General features: G+C 38.5%; 1 protein-coding gene across 12 annotated transcripts in view; it reads left to right on the top strand.

The window, feature by feature from the left end:
- atp2b2 (ATPase plasma membrane Ca2+ transporting 2) overlaps positions 1 to 6296 on the top strand; it is a 186452-nt gene extending 180156 nt beyond the window's left edge. For 6 of the 12 annotated variants that reach the window (XM_082156376.1, XM_082156375.1, XM_082156373.1 and 3 more), the window contains one exon: positions 3098 to 6296. In XM_082156376.1, the coding sequence (XP_082012502.1) occupies positions 3098 to 3406 (309 nt within the window). In that variant the 3' untranslated portion in view covers positions 3407 to 6296. The remainder of the gene's footprint in view (positions 1 to 3097) is intronic. The other 6 variants (XM_082156379.1, XM_082156374.1, XR_014202070.1 and 3 more) reach the window with 5 other exon arrangements.
- The last annotated feature ends 12768 nt before the right edge of the window (positions 6297 to 19064 follow it).

Below are 19064 nucleotides of genomic sequence, written 5' to 3' on the forward strand. Positions count from 1 at the left end.
GGTAGGGGACCTGCACGCATTTTCAGTCAACGAATCATGCCTGGAATTCGGGCCGGCTAACTCTCACGTTATCCTGAGACCCCTGCCTGGATATGTGTCCAAGGTTCCTACCACTCCCTTTCGGGACCAGGTGGTGAACCTGCAAGGCCTGTCCGCTCCTTGCGGTTATATGTGGACAGAACGCAAAGCTTCAGGACCTCAGATCAGCTCTTCGTCTGTTACGGAGGCCAGCAGAAGGGAAAGGCTGTCTCCAAACAGAGGTTGGCCCACTGGATAGTGGATGACATCATCTTGGTGTGTGAGTCCCAAGATGCACCTTGTCCCCCGGGACTGCACTCGGAGTGTAGCCGCTCCCTGGGCGTCAGCGCTAACAGATGTTTGTAGAGCTGCGGGCTGGGCAACACCTAACACATTCGCTAGATTCTATAGCCTACGTGTCGAGCCGGTTGCTTCCTGTGTGCTCTCTTCACATAGAAGCCAGTTAACACCTTAAGCCCCGCTCGATGTGTCGGCTTGCTGCGCCATTGCCCTCCAATGGACTGGATACGTGCGCCATTCTTGCTCCATTTGAGTTCCCCTTTAGCCAAACCCTGTTGAGCTCCTCCACACCCCTTCGGCACTGGACGTGGCGGAGCATCCGATGCTAGGCCTACCACTCGTATGCACTGGTGGAAATTGGGTCCATATGTTGTGATCCCTACGGTGATCCCATATGTGTATTCTCCACGGTATGGCTCCCTGAGGTGAGCCCGTGTCTTTCCCTTGGCTGCCGTCGCTGACGGTTGAGTCCTCCCCCCTGTTATAGGCTAGAGCCACCTCAGTAACATTCCATATGTTGTACTGCCCGGTAATTCGCCCAATCCATGTGTATCCTCCACATGTTACATCCCTGCGGGCTGGTTGTGGCTTCCGTAGCGCCCCTCCTTCCATCGAAAGGGCGCGCTTTCCCAGTGTTATCCAAGTCTAACTGAGTGGGTCTTGTGGAACAGCAGTGACTTCCCTGGCCTAAGCCCTGTCCTATCTCCGCCTCAATAATGCGGGGGGTCAGGAGGCTTTTGTCTAGGCACTGGAGGCGTTTTAATGGGGATCCCAATCAGTACGGTATATCCAACTACATCGAACGTGACTGAACTGAAAGGGAATGTTTTGGTTACGTATGTAACCCTCATTCCCTGAAGGAGGGAACGGAGACGTAGTCCCGTCACCATTACTGCTGATCCACTGCTGACTCCGGGCTCTGCTCGGCTCCTCAGTGGAAAAACAAGTGGTGCGTGCATCCGCGTGAAATGCAAATCATTTAATCAATACTCGAAGATGACAGGCTCCCTAAGCGTGATCCCAATCAGTACGGTATGTCCGACTACGTCTCCGTTCCCTCCTTCAGGAAACGAGGGTTACTAATGTAACCGAGACGTTTCACGCCCATAAACATGATGCGGAACAAAACAAATTGTGATTGGTTGCTTTATATGTCAGTCAGACGGCCTCTGGATGGTCCTTGGCCAATGAAAGCTGCTATTGAGTCTGCCATCAGTTTGAAGGTCTGGCTGCGCGACACTATAGGAACTATGAAAACGTTTCTCCGGTGTGAAAGCCCCTCTTGTGAACATCCCTTAAGGCAGGGATGTCCAGTTATGCTTTTGGAGGACCAATGCCCTGGAAAGTTTAGCTCCAACTTGCTCCAAACACACTTGCCTTGAAGTTTATTCTTCTGAAGACCCTGATTAACTGTGTTTAATTGGGGTTAGAGCTAAACTCTGTGGGTCAGTGGCCATCCAGGAGCAGGATTGGACATCCCTGCCTTAAGGCAGAATCCTAAGTCAAATAAAACCGCATAAGTGATGGATATGAAACATTATACAGCGAACGCTGATTCCTCACTTGAATCGAAGAATAGATCACAATGCTAGGCTGACGTTAGCATGCTACTAAGCTAATACTCCAATAAGTAGTCCAGATAGATCTTGTCTATTTTAATTAGACTGAACTTTTCATCTATGTTTTGCAGAATGGACTAACAGACAAAAAAAAAAAAAGAATCTTAACCCAGTCCACTGAGACTGGGATTGCTTTATCAGTGAAGGACACATGCAATGCTGCCTTAGAATTTGACTAGAATGATTTATCTTTGAATATCTTGTTGTTTAGATTAGGTTGCTCACTAGGTTGTGGAACAGGACCATAGACCGTATTCATAATTAGTTTAGATAATTGTACTGTGTTTTTCCGAAAGTTTATTTGTTATCGTAAACCTTTGAGGTGGAATATTAGCTACTCCCAACTATTAAAGTACTTCTATAAAGTTTTAATTCCACAGTAATAACTTATTAAGGGATTCTCCCTTTCTCTTTTTTTTTTTTTTTTTAGTTCTGTGAACCGCAACAAAACTTTTCGGCCTATACTTGAGTGTTTACACAGAGACGCATGGAGTTTTTAAAAGAACAGACCTTTGTTTGTTCTCGTCTTTTCTTATTCCACAGTCTGTGTGCCTGTGTTCATCTCCATATGGTGTTGTCCCGAGTTGCATGTTGTGTGTAGTCGTTGAGTTGGCTTGTCAAGCTTTTGGTTTGCTTCCATCATCGTGTTGTGACTCTATGCTCTTGAAGCATAGGATCTCCTGTCCCTTGCCTTTCTCGATCGAGTCTCTGTAGACTTCTACTCTTTCTTTTTTTTTCTTTGGCTTTGACTTTGTGTTTACCTTGAAACTCATCCTGGATCTACCTAATCTATTCCTCTTACCAACTTTCCACGAGATGTTTTCAACTTGCATGACGTTTTGGTTTTCCTTTGTTTTTAACTTTTTATTTTTATTTTTGTTGAATTAACAATGCTTGTCTCTAGGTATACAACACATTGGACCTTACACTGTATACTGTATTGTGTACTGAACGGGACATAAGAGCATTGCCTATGTTTTCTTTATCGTGAGTTTGAGTTGCGTTCTTTTCAATGCAATCCTTAAACCGTCTCAGTGCACGGCAGAGTAAGTGAATTACAGATGTTTTCCAAATGTTCTCCACGGGTGTCCCTCCTTTCTGATGGGGGGTGTTCCAACTCACTTTACAACCCTTTAACACTGATCTCTTTCCTCACACAGATACGTGTTGTGAACGCATTTCGTAGTTCGCTCTACGAAGGCTTGGAAAAACCCGATTCCAGAACCTCCATCCACAATTTCATGACTCATCCAGAGTTTAGAATAGAGGACTCCACTCCTCACATTCCTCTTATAGACGACATCGACATTGACGACGAGGCGGCCAGGAAGAACTCCAGCCAGCCCACGTCTCCCAACAAGAACAACAACGCCATCGATAGCGGTATAAACCTGACAACCGACACGAGTAAATCTGCTGCTTCCTCCAGTCCCGGGAGTCCGCTTCATAGTCTGGAGACATCGCTTTAGCCATGAGATCTCCATAATCATCTTAAACTCTACGTTTAGAAGCACTCCGGAGTGCATGCGAACTGTTGACTGAAGGCGTGGTCGCGCCACTTTCTTTTATTGAACGCACGACTGACTCGGATGATCGCGGAGTGACTCGAGAAACTATACAAGAAACCACGAGCGTAGGCACAGCGCTCCCATTTCCTGAGGAAACGACAGACTATTACGAGTAATTTAAATCAAATTCAGCTATTATCGTTGCTCCTGCATGAATGTACATTACCCAGGTTTTTATTCGGAAACCTTTATTTTTATTTAAACGGTTTGATTTTTGATTTGGTGGGACGTGCGGTGGACTGCTATTTTACGACAGCTTATCTGATTCACTGATCTGTGAGTATTGTGTGTGGCATGTATCTAATTGTATAGATTTATTTGGTTATTGATTAAGGTGTATCCAGGTCGCAGGGCTCAACTTGCACAGTAGATTTGCACCTGTCGGAAAAGAGAAACCCATGGAAATTAGAATTTATTAAGCGTACATATATATTTATAGACATATTATAAATATATATTTACAGAGTTTATCTTTATTTGTTGGCATGTTGCCTTGTTCTGCTTCAATAACTACTTTAACTTATTTATGTCCTAAAGAGAATGTAATTTGTTTACAAAACCTGTAGATACGTCCTGGTTTCTTTGTAGGGTTCAAAACCACGCAGCAGACGTAGTTGGAACAGCTCACGTTGTTCAGTACTCCTGTAATATCGGACTCTAGGTGTTTTATTACCAATTGTGCGCTGGACTTGCCTGCTATTTTGTCAAATAATGTAGATATTTTTAGAAGATAACAAAAGAAACCAAAATATAGTGGGATATATCATTAATGTGGCATCGTAGTATTAAAGTCGAGTGTCGGGATCGACGGCTCTGATCGGCCCCCGAGAAAATCCAATCGGTTCTGCTGGATTTGAAGGTTTCGTCGAAGTCAACGCTTGCAATGAACTTGTGGTCAGCCTCAAATGTGGGCAATATATATATCAGGTTGGGTTTAAATATCTTCTTTAGAAGTATATACTATTTAACATAAAAATAGTTTCAGTTCCGTGTGACCATCAAAAGCTGCGATGGGTTTTATGTTGGAAACGTGTAAACTAAGTTATATTTGGCATCTCTGTATGAAAATCAAAATTGTGTTCAAATATTGTGATCTATTGTGTTGATTCTTCTTTTTTGACATTTAATTTGTAGATTTCTTTTGGTTGAAGGAAATGAGCCCAGCTCCTGAGCTGACGACACTTTGAACAACTGAATTATGTAATGTAACGAAACAAAACCAATAAGGAATGTTGCTTTTGACTCTTTTCTTAAAAGAAAGAGAAAAACCCAAACCAACAACAGCAACAAAAAAAAAAAATCACACACACACACACACATACACATTTATGATCCTTTTCTGCACTATCCGGATATGAATGAATTTCTGTGGTGTAAATTTAGATGTGCTTCTGTGTTCAAATCAAGCTTGTCTTCCTGCAGTCAGTAAATATACTCTAGCATCTCAACAGTATTCACTAGTCGTTAACTATTTATTGTACTCTAGAATTAAAGGACAAATGGGCGTCTACCAGAAGGCACACTTATAAAGTCACCCATGTATTCATTAATATTCTTTGCAATTATTGGAAAGGCATGATGTCATACACTTAATATGCAACGCATTTTCCGCCAAATTTTGACTTTTTTTATTTTATTTTTTGACTATTTTCCTCATCAAGATAAGGTGCACAAGCTTTAACCGTTAGCTCAGGCATACTCAATGAGAGAAATATACAAAAAACCTTCTTCTTTTTTTTTCCAGAAATCTTTTACCCTTTATCATGTTAACGGGATAGTTCACCTAAAAATGACAATTCTGTCATAATTTGGTTCGTCTGCACGACTTCTGCACTATAGTCTTCTGAAGTTAAACAATACAGAGGATTGAAATGAAGTCATTATGAAGTCGTTTCCCCCATAACTTCTTGGCATGTTCATGTGATGATGAACAGATACGATACGATAAGCCAATCCAGTTCTGAAAACTGATGCGAGTCGATCAGGAAATATGAACTGTTTGTTTTTGCGTGAACTATCTCTTTAACGTGTCTCAAGGCCTCATTCACAGCCATTCTCACAACTGTTGTACACTGACCAAAAGAATCGCCTCTGACGCGTTGAAAGTTTTTCTGAGATGTGTGTGGACTGCAATGACTCCAGACGAGATCTTTTACGGTATGACTGGCCACTTCAGTTCAATTCAGTTCAGTTTAGTTCTGCGCCCTGTGTTGACGGGCCAAATAACGGATGCAGTTTAAAATGTTTAACCAATAAATCGGAGGGATGACAGCATTCTAATAATCACGAATAATAATATTTCTTGCAATACATCAGCTTCTATGTACTGTACTTAGCAGCATGCGTTTTGTGGAACAAAGAGCATATGACGCCACAGGTACTTTTGGCGCACTAGCAATTTATGGGTAAATGAAAAGTGTTCATCCATCTTGTTTTTATGAATTTTATAATCTATACAATAATTGTAAATAAAAAAACTCAATGTCTTTGTTCATTTAATACTATGCAAAAAGTCAAGCTTTCTGATTGTTTCTCATCTACCCTAGAGTGTGTTGCTGGAATGTTTGTGGTCTCAAAGTCAGTAAAACAAACAAAAAAAAAATATTGTGATGTAAATGATTTTCTAGCCTGAGAACATGAACTGACTCTTGTTGCTTTCCCTGTCCATACCACGATTCCAGACGGGAGCGCAAGTGATACAAATGAAATGGAAGAAAAAATGGAAAAAAAACAACAAAAAAAACAAAAAAAAACAAGCACTTAATAAATTCCCAGAGGAGCATGAAAAAAAGCAGTGAGCAGTGTGTGTGATGTTTCATCTGTGGCACGAGTAGATGTGCTGGGTCATTATATGATGTGCTGAAGTCTGTCTGTCTGCTTTAATTCATTGCAACATTTCTTGATAATATCATGTGATCTCTAAACTCCACATGTAGGCCTGACACGATCATAGCCTGGATATCCAGAGCTAAATCTGAAAGATTAATGGTCTGGCGTCGACTAATGCAACTTGTCCGGCTCGAGGGGCGGCACCAAGCATGCATTTGAAAATCTCACTGCACGCAATTGGATAACACTACGACCAATCACAACAAGTTATCGCTTAGCTGACAGCAGAGTTAACTGGTAGATTAGACTCTTGCCGTATCCGGTCGGCAAAACAGCAGAAACGCCCTTCTTGCAAAGGAAGGATTCGAGCTGCGTCTTCTGTTCCTCTTTTAGATAAAAAGCCAAGTCTAACTCCTTCATTGTAGCGGCCAAAGCCGTTTTAAACAACTGGTGTTCATCCATAGCCATCCTGCAATGTTTACTAATGACTTCGACGTCACAGCGCTGTCGTCATCTCGCCTCTGACCCGCATATATCAGATAACCGATGTGATTGGTGCAGCTCGGATCGAGGGGCATATTTAATGAGCATCATTACTGGACACCAGAGTAACTCGCTGAGCAAATTCAACTTGTGCTCTCGCGAGAACTCTGGATTTCCAGGGTAACACGATCATGAATTTTTGTGCTGAATACATTTTTGTTCATATCACTTGCAGTGCTGGGTTCAGACTACATGATATCAGCCTGATTTTGTTATGATACTTTAGACGTGCTGATGTGGAAATGATGGGCTGCACAATTCATCGGATTTCTAATCGTGTTCTAAATTTTCACTTTGTGTTATTCTGTCTGTTTTTAAATGACTGGTGGCTCATACCAACATTGTGTTAAAAAAATATTTTCAAGGTCAAGGTCACTTTGTTGTCCCCGAGGGGCAATTATTTGTAGAGCCAGCAGATAAACACAAGGACACAACACACAACAATACAGCATAATATAGAATACCCACAGTCTCTAAAACACACTAGTAAAGAAATACATTAAAACAGTTCTGACAAATTGTTTAAAATCGAGATAGAAGTCGGGATAAGAGAGTTTCTGAATCTATTTTATCTATTTGAGACTGCTATTTAAAGGGATAGTTCACTTTGAAATAAAATTTTGGTATGTTTTAGCTTACCTCAAGGGCATCCAAGATGTAGGTGTCTTTTTTTCCGCAGAAGTTTCAATTTTGATATTTTTAGGTCAAACCGTTCTTGTCCGTCAGTCATATAATGCAGGTCGATGGTCACTGTCTCAAAGAGCATGCACAGAGTCCAAATTAAAACAATTCCCCATCGTCCAAATTAAACAATTCCCCATCGTAAGTACACATTGATGGCCTAAGACACGAAACGAGCGGTTTGTGTGAGAAAACGAACAGTATTTATATCGTTGTTACCTCTTGAACACAGCCTTAAAAATATCAAAATTGAAACTTCTGTGGAAAAAAAGTTCACATTTCAAAGTGAACTATCCCTTTAATAGCTTAACCTCATAGGCCTACTGTTTATTAGTCAGTATTAGTCATATTCTTACAATATATGTGTATGTTAAGTAAAGCTGGGCAGTACTTGTGTGTGTATGTCAACAATCTTTGTGTAAACCAAATTTATTATAATAGGCCTATATAATTCCTAAAAAAAAAGTGTGTCACGGTGACTTGGGGAAATGTGGGTCCCATGGCCAAACGAGTTTAAAGCGATTCAGAACATCATGTAACATTAGATGTAAAATGTGATAATCGTAATTAACAATCACAATTACAATTTCAAGGGAATAATCGACCATTATGATTTTGGTCATAATCGTGCAGCCCTAACGATGGGCGTCGGGACACGAGAATCGATTGCTTTTCTCTACAGTGTTTCCTCAGGGACGACCACGACTGAGTGAAAACAGATCGGCGAACGATAGCAGGAGAACTTCAGCGATTCAGTGAGTGCTGGAATTAGCATTAGACTAATGCAATCATTGATTGTTTATACTCTTGTTTCCGGAAGCCAGTCGCTGGAAGAACCGCCTTCTCGATGACATCACGCATGTCGTTAAAGATGCCGAGTGATGATTGGTCAGGAAGCAACGTGTAGTCGGACATGTGTCTTCTCCAAGACACAACAAGAATTTATGAGTCAAAATCTCATAACAGACACAAATATTGTGTAGTCTGAACCCAGCATGAGTCTAATATGTTGTGTTTTTACTTGGATACATATAATATAATAATAAACATTATCATAAAATTGACCCAAATGCTGTAAAAAATGATATAATATAATATAATAAGTGCATTGGCAACGATTAATCGCGATTAATCGCATCCAAAATAAAAGTTTGTGTTTATATAATATATGTGTGTAAACACAAACTTTTATTTTGGATAAGCTAAGGTATTTTGGGTACTTACAATAAATTCAAAACATAAAGAACAAATTACTCAATGAGACATTTAATGAAATCATGTTTGAACAGATGAATATGAAAATTACATTTAGCAATCATTGGGAAACCATGAGTGTAAAACCTTGCATGTTTAGAGTAAAACGCTTTGGGAAATATGTATTTCATATAAACAATAAATAATAGTATTTCTGTGCATTGTTTCATAACAATAAACACACTTTTATGATTTTTTATTATTATATTTTTTAAGTTCACTTCTCTTCCCTTCAGCAATAATCTAACAAGTGTCTTCTTTAAAAAGAGAGCAAACTGCAGTCTGTGCTTTTAAGCATTTAATATTTATGACAGTTTAAGATGGAAATTTCATTTTCAGGTCTATGCTCAAAAAGAGAATAAATAAATAAATAAAGTAAAAATAAATAAAGAATGAATAAATAAATGGATTATAACTACTTATATATATATATATATATATATATATATATATAACTACTACTGTATATATATATATATATATATATAATAAGTAAACAGATTCAGACACAAACAGATTGTACTGTTCTCTTGCACCTTACCCAAATTCCCCATAGACATTTATTGTTACTAACACTAAGCCTAACCATAAAGAACCCTACCTCATGCATATCATTTGAATAATGAAGTGAGTTTCAGTGTACCTCGTCATAAACCATGCATTATAATTGAAAAGGGTTACTGTAAAAATGACTAATAACAGCCTCAAATAGCAAATATCATCACTCTGTTTACTTTTTAATCTAAGAATTTTAAACAATCTCTGTTCGGCTCTTTAATGGTTCAGCTTGTTCAGGCTAATATAGGCACTGTTTAATCTGACTAGATATAACTATTTGCCTCAAATGAGCGCATGTGTTTTTTTGTGAGCATTTTCTGAATTGATGAGAATCTTGCCGTTTCTATCCATTATATGCATTATTCCTTATTTCGGGGGCGGTTGATTTCAAATATTAACATTGTTTCTCAGAAATCACTTTCTGTGAACCTTTCATTCTTCTCATACATTTGTAAATGTAGGAATGATTTTATAAACTTTCATAGATATTTTGGAGCACTAACCACTTCTCGACCACTGAAGACACTAAAATAAAAAGCATTTCCTCCGTATTGTTGACTTGTTTTCCCAGTACAAAGATCTACGCATTCTTAAATCAAGATAAATTTACTTAATGAATTAAGTTTAAGTTTATTCTTTCAATGTGGCTGATTCAATTGAAAATCATACCCCAACATATATGTCATAATGGCAAAATGATACCCCAATATTTCTAATTTCATCATGACGATAAAATCTGTTATGTGCATCGTGTCTCTGTGTGACACTAAAGGTGTCTCAATGGAGTTCCTGCACGTCGAAAAGAGTTTAAAATGGACTCTGAGGGATCCTGACCATGTGTCGAGTTGGGATTGAGAACATGTTTCACAACCAGATCAACCAGAAACCTACAGAACAACAACATACACACTCTTCTTACCAGTCTACATCTCCTCCAGAACACACCATCACACAGAAGAGCATTCTCGTTCACTGTTCCTCACTGGAATGATCTTTACAACCCATACAGACACATCCCTGAAGAGACACTGGAAACTCGTGTCTTCTGTGAGCTCTTCATTTCATCCTGCTGACTGAAAACACCTTCTTTTATGCTTGTGAATTTCTCTGTGTTCTAGCCTGAAGATGATATATGGATTGGAGACTTCTCGTGTCATCGCCTCCATAAGATGTTGTATTCCTCGTTTGCAAGTTGCTTAGAATAAAAGCATCTCATGAATAAATAAATTGTAAGATGTTTGTCATCAGTGTGACAAGCTCATCACGGCTGATTAACCCAACAGCGAGGAATCGATAAGAGAACAAAGTGTGTGAGAGAGAGATGATGTTCGGTTCAAAATGTTCACACTATGCTAATGATGTCGATATGACGTAACACAACTGTGTCGTCATTCAGCATTCTCAGTGTAAGAATTGAGAAATTAGGAGATGCGGACAGTCTGGTTGAAGAGCGACCAGACCCTGAGAGGACAAAAGGACCTCTCTGGAAATTACCATTTGAACTAGCCTTCGTGCACCATCGAGACGAAAGTCTCACCTCTGAGTCATCCTAATCTACATCTCTTTCCCCCTTCTCTCACCCCCTCTCTCTCATGCTCAGATCATCTGAATTCACGCAAGAAAATATATAGTTTGATGTGAATGATTGACATCGAGTATTGTACGTATTTAGTATCATTTGAAATGTCTCAGTGCGACTGGTACAAATGTCTCATTTCCAAATAAGTAAAACACAAGGTAATAAGGTTTTTAAGAGTTTAAAGATAACTGACATACAAAGGAAGATGATCTCCTGGCAAATGGTGCAACCTCTGAATGCAAATTTCTTTTGTTAGTACATGTTTCCATGTGAAAGAGGTTCTGACTATATAATGAAATGCAGCAAAGGATTCTGGGCCTTTCTGTACCTCAGATTCGCCCGTGAGGCGGAGAATAAGACTCTCAGCTTCATGTATAATGTCGGGTTCGCATCTCTTCTATTCCAGAGCATTTGATGTTTTGTATCGATTATCTTTGAATTGATTATGAAATTGTCATGATACATTTACCTAACATAATAAATTGTTACATTTGATTATTCTAACCGACTTTGACATTATTTTCATTAAAGAGTTAAAAGGAATAGTCAAACATTCGCTCACAATTAATGATCCACAGATATCATTAAAACCTTTTCATTTATGGAGTGAGATGAAATAACGAGAGAATACATATTCAAATGTATTGCATTTAATCAAAAAATACTTTGCCTCGAGAAAAGACAGTAACACGTAAAGACCTTCCGCGCTGGTCGGATGCCGCACTTTGGGCCGATCGAGCGCGAGCTTACCTCAGTACCACTTTATATTAGGTGTCTTTAACTACTATATACTAACATTTAAATGAATAATTTGATAAAATGCATGTATTGTGTATATACATGTTTTTCATTATATTTTGATGTAAGTAGTAGTTAAGGACACCTAATATAATGTAGGACCGCATTATGATTGTAATATGACCTCAAGTATGCTCATAAAAGCAGCTGGAAACTAATTTCCATCATTAATGTTGTTTGATGTGTGTGCCTCCAGTTATGTTTCATATGTAAATGAGGATAAACAGACACAGATTGGCCAGTCAACACTATCAATCATGACTAGTCTTCACTAAGATGTATATTGTTCGACATAAAGTCCACTGATGATGTGCTTGTGCAGTCTGTCTCAATCCCTCTAAACGAATCTCCTCCAATCGGACATTTTGTCAATCTGAATATTTTCTCAGTGTGCACTTTCAAGTCTCGGAGCATTATGTGCTAATCTCTAGATAATCTAAATAATAATAATGTTATTATTACTCAAATTATTAGAAAAGTAAATGCTATAGTGTAAGACATGTTCCCATGATAAAGGGGTGAACTTATTTCTTATTTCACTGACATCATGTGACCATGTGTGCTGGAATTCACAGAGAGAACACAAGAGAGCAGTGTTGAGTATTAAACCACAATGACACTAACCGTGACTTTTCACAGCAAATATGATTAAGATGCAGGAATGGTACTGAGATAATCTGATGGCTGGAAGAAAAAACTGATGTGAATGCAAATGTAAACTGTAAATGCATGATGTCTTGACTCTTTCTGTAATGAATGAAACCACATGATTATATGATCACTAGTTTCAGGCTGAAACAGGAACCCTTATAATTGCCGTCATTTGTTCCTCATCTGTAGATTTGAAAAGAAATTCTAGTTGTGACAATCCATCAATCGCCTGGGTATGAATTTTATCAATGAATTGAAAAAATCTTGTGATCAAAACCAACTTTCCCTCTCTCATATACGTGATATGTCTTTTTGTTGTATATGTTGTAAGTCTTTGCTATATTGTTGTAGCTTTTAACTGCATATACTTTGTAATCCTGACGCTGAGAAACATTTACATCATGAATGAATGTAATGAAGTGCAATTAAAAGATTTGTTTGCTTGTCCATTCTCTTTTTCGGCAGCTTGATGTTCGGATAATGTGATTTTCACACTCAAGAATTACTGAGTATCATGGTCATACATTTTTCAAAGTTGATATTTATGGTGTGTTTGTCCTTGCTGGGATGTATAGGCGTCCTTCATAACATAATATCATTTCCAAATAGAGATGCACCAATACTAAATTTCTCTGTTGATACCAATATCTGATTATTCAGAATAATATCTGCCATTACGGACACCAATATGTTCTTATGGAAAATCTCTCCCAGCTAATGCTGTAAACTATACTGGAACCCTTTCATTCGGCACATTACTATAATATTAGAGGTTAAATTAGCATCAGAGCCTAAACTATTATATTCATCTGCTGTTTATTTTCAGATATCACTGAAACTGTAATGTTTGTATACAGCTCATTTGCACTTAAGGTAGTTTAAATAAACTCTTGTCTTCATGACAAATGTATTCAAACATATAACAGTAAATAATCTGCTCTCTAGTGTCCTTTCTTTCTGCGTTTGTCAAGTGTGAGCTCGCAATACCGCCACTGACGCAAACTATGTTGGAAGGAATAAATACAAATAGGGATAAACTTATAAATTAAAATATACATTTTAATACTAAAATGACCTGATCTGAACTTTGTTGAAAATGACTTCCTAAATTTCAGCAAAGCTTTGGTAATGTTGGAATCATGTGAAAGGCGTTGTTGGTTTGCTCAGCAAAAGCCGCACAACGCTTGCAGTGTTATAGCAGATCTCTTCTAAAGATTCAAATCTCTCAAATAAAGCACAGTGATCACAACATCAGTCTATGTGAGATAAACTGTGGATTATTTATCATCACTTTGGCACAAAATGCATTCAATGACGATCTTTCAAATGACATAAATTCTTTTCTCACTTTGACACAAAAAAACCCCCAGTAAAACTCAATGAACCTACAGGCTACATATCCTTTTCAAAATATTAAAAACATATACAAAAACTGCATAAGACAGCACTTTACTATATTTTTACATTAATACCATATTGAAATATTTTGTCGATCTAAAACATTAGAGACTATCAATGCAATTAGATGTAGCTGAACGCCTGTGTAAGTCTTTCAATTTAACTTCATCTATACAAAAGGGGAAACTATGGGATAATTTCATACTGTAATGTAAACAGTACACATTGATGGCCTAAGACACGAAACGAGCGGTTTGTGTGAGAAAACGAATCTCTGAGGGCGCGGGCGGGTATAGATATATACACTAGATGTTGCCTTGGCTACTGCAGTTCATTGGAAACCATAGCCAAGGCGATATCTAGTGTATATACTGTATCTATACGCCCGCGCTCTCAGATCACGTTTTCTCACACAAACCGCTCGTTTCGTGTCTTAGGCCATCAATGTGTACTTACGATGGGGAATTGTTTAATTTGGACGACGGGGAATCGTTTTAATTTGGACTCTGTGCATGCTCTTTGAGGTGGTGACCATAGACCTGCATTATATGACTGACAGACAAGAACGGTTTGACCTAAAAATATCAAAATTGAAACTACTGCGGAAAAAAAGACACCTACATCTTGGATGCCCTTGAGGTAAGCTAAAACATACCAAAATTTTATTTCAAAGTGAACTATCCCTTTAAGCCCTGTGTTTCTCTCAGAGGATTGTCTGTTCTCGTCGTGAGTCGTGGCATAGTTGGTTGTTCCTTTCCAGTGTCTGAAGGTATATATTCCTGAGTACCTTTTAGTTTGTTAATAAATCTCAAACTTCTGCAATTAAATTCTTTCACTCATCTTTAATTTGCAACCAAAGCATGACAGCTATTGGTGTGTGTGTTTTTCATTGTTTTAAGACTGATCAAGTGTTTGTCGGGTGAAACCTTTTGCTAGTGTTATGGAAGAATGAGTTGATTTGAGACATGAATTAAGTGTTTTGGTAGTTTCAGTGCATTTTGAATGTGAAATGAACTGTGTCAAGCTGAACACTGGTTTGGAGAACTGTAGGTGTTGAGAAATGTGTCCTAGCGATTGTAAAAGGGTGCCAGTGTAGGGCAAAGGATGTAATGATGTTAATGCATATATTATAATATGTTTTAATAGTACTGTGAACTCTCACAAGATCAAGCAAAATTTAATTTGTTATGTAACCATTTTACCGCAGTAAAAACTGGTGCACGCTATATGTTCTTGAACACATCATTCCACGAGCAGTTTCCTTTCTATCATTCATCAGGACAATGTGGCTGGCAAAATGTTAAAGGCATGTCGTACTAAAGTACACAAGCCCACCGTTACATAAGTTTAGCCTCGGAAGACTATTAGCTTTCCCATCATGCCTTGCCGCTGATCTCTTAGTTAAACAGCTTTTATTGTGGATCTTGAGGTGACCTACAAACTGCATCTAGTTTTTGTATAATTGAAGGTGGTGGTAGTAAAACTCTCCGAATGCAACTTGCGAAGTTTGTGCACCGGAGAGAGGGAGATGGAGGACTCTAGGAAGAGGGAGAAACTGAAGGATCTCCACATCAGGAACACTTCATTTGCATGCAGTGATGTGCCTGGCACTACTGATGAATATCTAGTGAGCTCCCACAGGCGGTCGCAGATTAATGCAGAATGAATTCAAGTCCATGCGCAGGCTGATTTCCCCGAAGAATGGGCCTTTATCTGGGCCTGGTTGAATCATGCTGCTTTCCTTTTGCAGAATGGAGGGAGAAGTAATTGACAGTCCTTTAGAAAGTGCCAACACTGGTGCTTTTTTGGAAGGGATTGATTTTGAAATTACACTGCCCTGGGGTCTTTAAAGGCTGGGCTGGAAAATGCAGGCCTTTAGTAATTGTTCTAATGAGATCAGCATACCTATGGTTCCTGTTAGGGAAGCCCGTTTGTAGGAATGACATGGGAAAAGAAGAGAACGCCCTAACAACTCCCTCCCTCCCTCGCTCGCTCACTCACTCACTCACTCACTCTACACCAACCAAATCTGAGAGAGTGAAAAACAAAGCCACACTTTCAAGAATCCTGTTGCAATTTTGCATCCAGTTTGCATTGTAGTTTCTCTGTTTTTTGACTGGCTGTAGAGTTAAAACCTGTGCTGAAGAGTCAGCAGCGCACTATTGCACTAGAGGATGAGAATGATAAAAAAAAAAAGTGAGGAGTGATTTCTAGCAAATGAGTTGATTTTACAAGCTAGTTCATAAGGCTGATCTTGAGGGTTACAAAAGGATTTAGCTAAATCTAAAGTATTTTTGTCATCTAATAATATTATTAACTTTTTCCCCATTGGATTTAGCTAAATCTGAAATATTTTTGTAATCTAATAATATTATTAACTTTTTCCCTATTAGCGTTTTATTTTTAAAAATTGCCATCCAGCGCTAGCATAAAAATAAAAATAAAAAAAAATAACAAAAGTTTCATGGCCCCCAGAATATTTTGTTGTATGAATATCTTAACATGCAATATATCAAAATAAAGAACAGAGCCTCTTAAAAAATGTATGTAGCTATGCATGTCTTATTTATCAACACTTGAATAGGTATTTAGAACAAAAAGCTGAGAAAATCATGTCAAAAAATGTCAGCCCAATCAGCAGCAACATGTGTAAACCACGCGGTGTTAAAGAGACACGATCGGTCCAAGTAAATACCTCGCTTACAAATGTGTCCTGCAGATCGGCATACGCAACCATTGAAGATATTAGAAGACATGTTTGTCGTAAGAGTTTATAGTAAAAATATAGCATATCAACAGTGATCAGAAATAATGATAAGCCTAATTAGTGATGGGGACGAGACCGCCTATGCCGAGTCCGAGTCAAGACCGAGTCTTTGAAGGGTCGAGTCCGAGTCGAGACCGAGTCCGTTGGTTTTCAAATTTAGTCGAGTCCGAGTCAAGACCGAGTCTTTGAAGGGTCGAGTCCGAGTCCGTTGGTTTTCAAATTCAGTCGAGTCCGAGCGACTCAAAACGGGGGTTGGAGGTAACGAAAAAAAATAAAAATAATTACACTGCCTACGTAGCTTCTCTGCAGGGGCGGCGCCAGAGAATTTTTAACGCGTGTGCTGAGGAGGTGCTAGATCATTGACAGGGGGAGCTGTGCAAAACTTGGCCACTAAATATTGAATATTCAATTATGATTATTAAATTATTATGAATTATGAATTATTATTAAAAGATGTAGGCTATTATTATTAATAATAATGTTATTTCAACTTAATATCTCGTTATTTCGACAAAATATGTGTGCGTGCAACAAGCAAGATGTACATTTGTAAATCCGGTGACACGTACATGATTTTTATTAATAAACTAGTGTTTTCTGACAGTGTCGGCTGTAAAGATGAAGTTGACGATCGCCATAGGCTATCCGTAGTGAACGCGCCTATAGAGAGAAATGCACATAATGGATTACATAATCAGAGAGTAGCCTTTTTCTTTTTTCGTTTTGAATTATTTCGTTTAAAGACATTTCAAGCTTTGTGTATTTGATGTATTTCTCATGTCTGTGAGAGGCATACACTGAGTTTCGTTAAGTTAGGATGAGATATGCGCTCCAGTTAACGTGCAATGCAAGAGACCGCGCAGGCGCCCCCATGATTATATTGTCTGTTATATTTGCTTCTTATTCATTAAATCCAGGCAATTGGTTGATGAAAAATTGATTAAAATTAAGATACAATTTATACAAAACGAAATTCACTTTAAAGAAAGGCTTTTTACAAAACAAAACTTAATGAAGTGGTCAAAATCATGTCTGACCCACTCCATGTCTCATATTGCGCATCCTATCTTACTCGTGCTGTTCACTTTTCATAATCAATATAAATGGAAAAGAAATAACATTATTATATTTTAACAAATATGAAACATGTGCTTATTTAATGGCTACAACAGTATAGTACGCCTACAGACTCTCTATTTGTACAAATTGCTGCACATTCATTTAATTCTGAATTTTGCACACACAAATTGAAAGGCATTTGTTCAAATCAAGTTCACGGATAATTGTGCATGCATTTATTAATCATTATGATACTAAAATCATAACAAAGTAGGCTATGCTATGTACAAAAAATCAGATGAGCCCAGAATATGAACGCAATTACACGTTAAGCATTTTCCTCCCATAGAAAACCATTATAAGAACGCTTAATGTGGCTTAATGCAAATTAGAATGTCCCCTTATTATGTCGAAATAACAAGATATTATGTCGAAATAACAATTCAATGTAATGCAAATGCAAACACAAGATTTTTGTAGAACTTTTTATTTGCTCTGCATGTCCTAACTATGATTAAAAAAGTCAGGGTGGGCTTAACATTTTGATGACAGCTTCAGCTTGCGACAGCTTGATCGCAACTTCAATGGCGAATAAAGACTAACCAGACAAATAAAAACATTGAACACTACACAAACAATCATTTAATTTTTTTCATTTAGGCAATTAATTTTCCATAGTGACACAGGAGGTGCCGGATCCAATAAAAAAGGTTCCGGATCCAACGTCGGAGGTGACGGAACATGTTCCGGCGTGTTCCGGCTCAAATTAAGCCCTCTGCCTATTTTTCTAAACTGCTTCAACAGTGCTGCTCTGTCATCAACATGTTAAGCCCACCCTGACTTTTTTAATCATAGTTAGGACATGCAGAGCAAATAAAAATTTTCTAGTGGTATGTATTCTAGTGGACTAGTGATGGGGACGAGACCGCCTATGCCGAGTCCGAGTCAAGACCGAGTCTTTGAAGGGTCGAGTCCGAGTCGAGACCGAGTCTTTGAAGGGTCGAGTCCGAGGCGAGTCCGAGAAAGCAGAAATCGAGACCGGACTCGAGTAGCCTACTACATCACTAAGCCTAATAGTCACAATAAAAATAATAATATATATCATAACACAGTCTCAGAGGTGAGAAGTGGATTATCCTTCCCCTGAAATGTTTGTCTTTTCATCCTGAAATGCGAGACAAATGTTGGATCACAATAATTAGGAAGCACAGTTTCCACAAATCCCTTCACTCGACTGGGATGTTCTCTTGTATTCTGGACGGCGAAGGCAGTGACTGTAACATCGAGCGTATTTTGCAGTATTAAAGACGTATTTATACAGCCGAAAATTCTTCAAAAAGAACATAAAGAATGTCCTTCCCAGCTGCCGTAGTGTCAGCTCTTGCGTCATCAGAACAGGGTGTTCGACGCAACACCGTTTCCGCTTAACAAACGCTTGCAAC

Source organism: Leuciscus leuciscus (assembly GCF_965113295.1).
Source record: "Leuciscus leuciscus genome assembly, chromosome: 23".
NCBI lineage: Eukaryota > Metazoa > Chordata > Actinopteri > Cypriniformes > Leuciscidae > Leuciscus > Leuciscus leuciscus.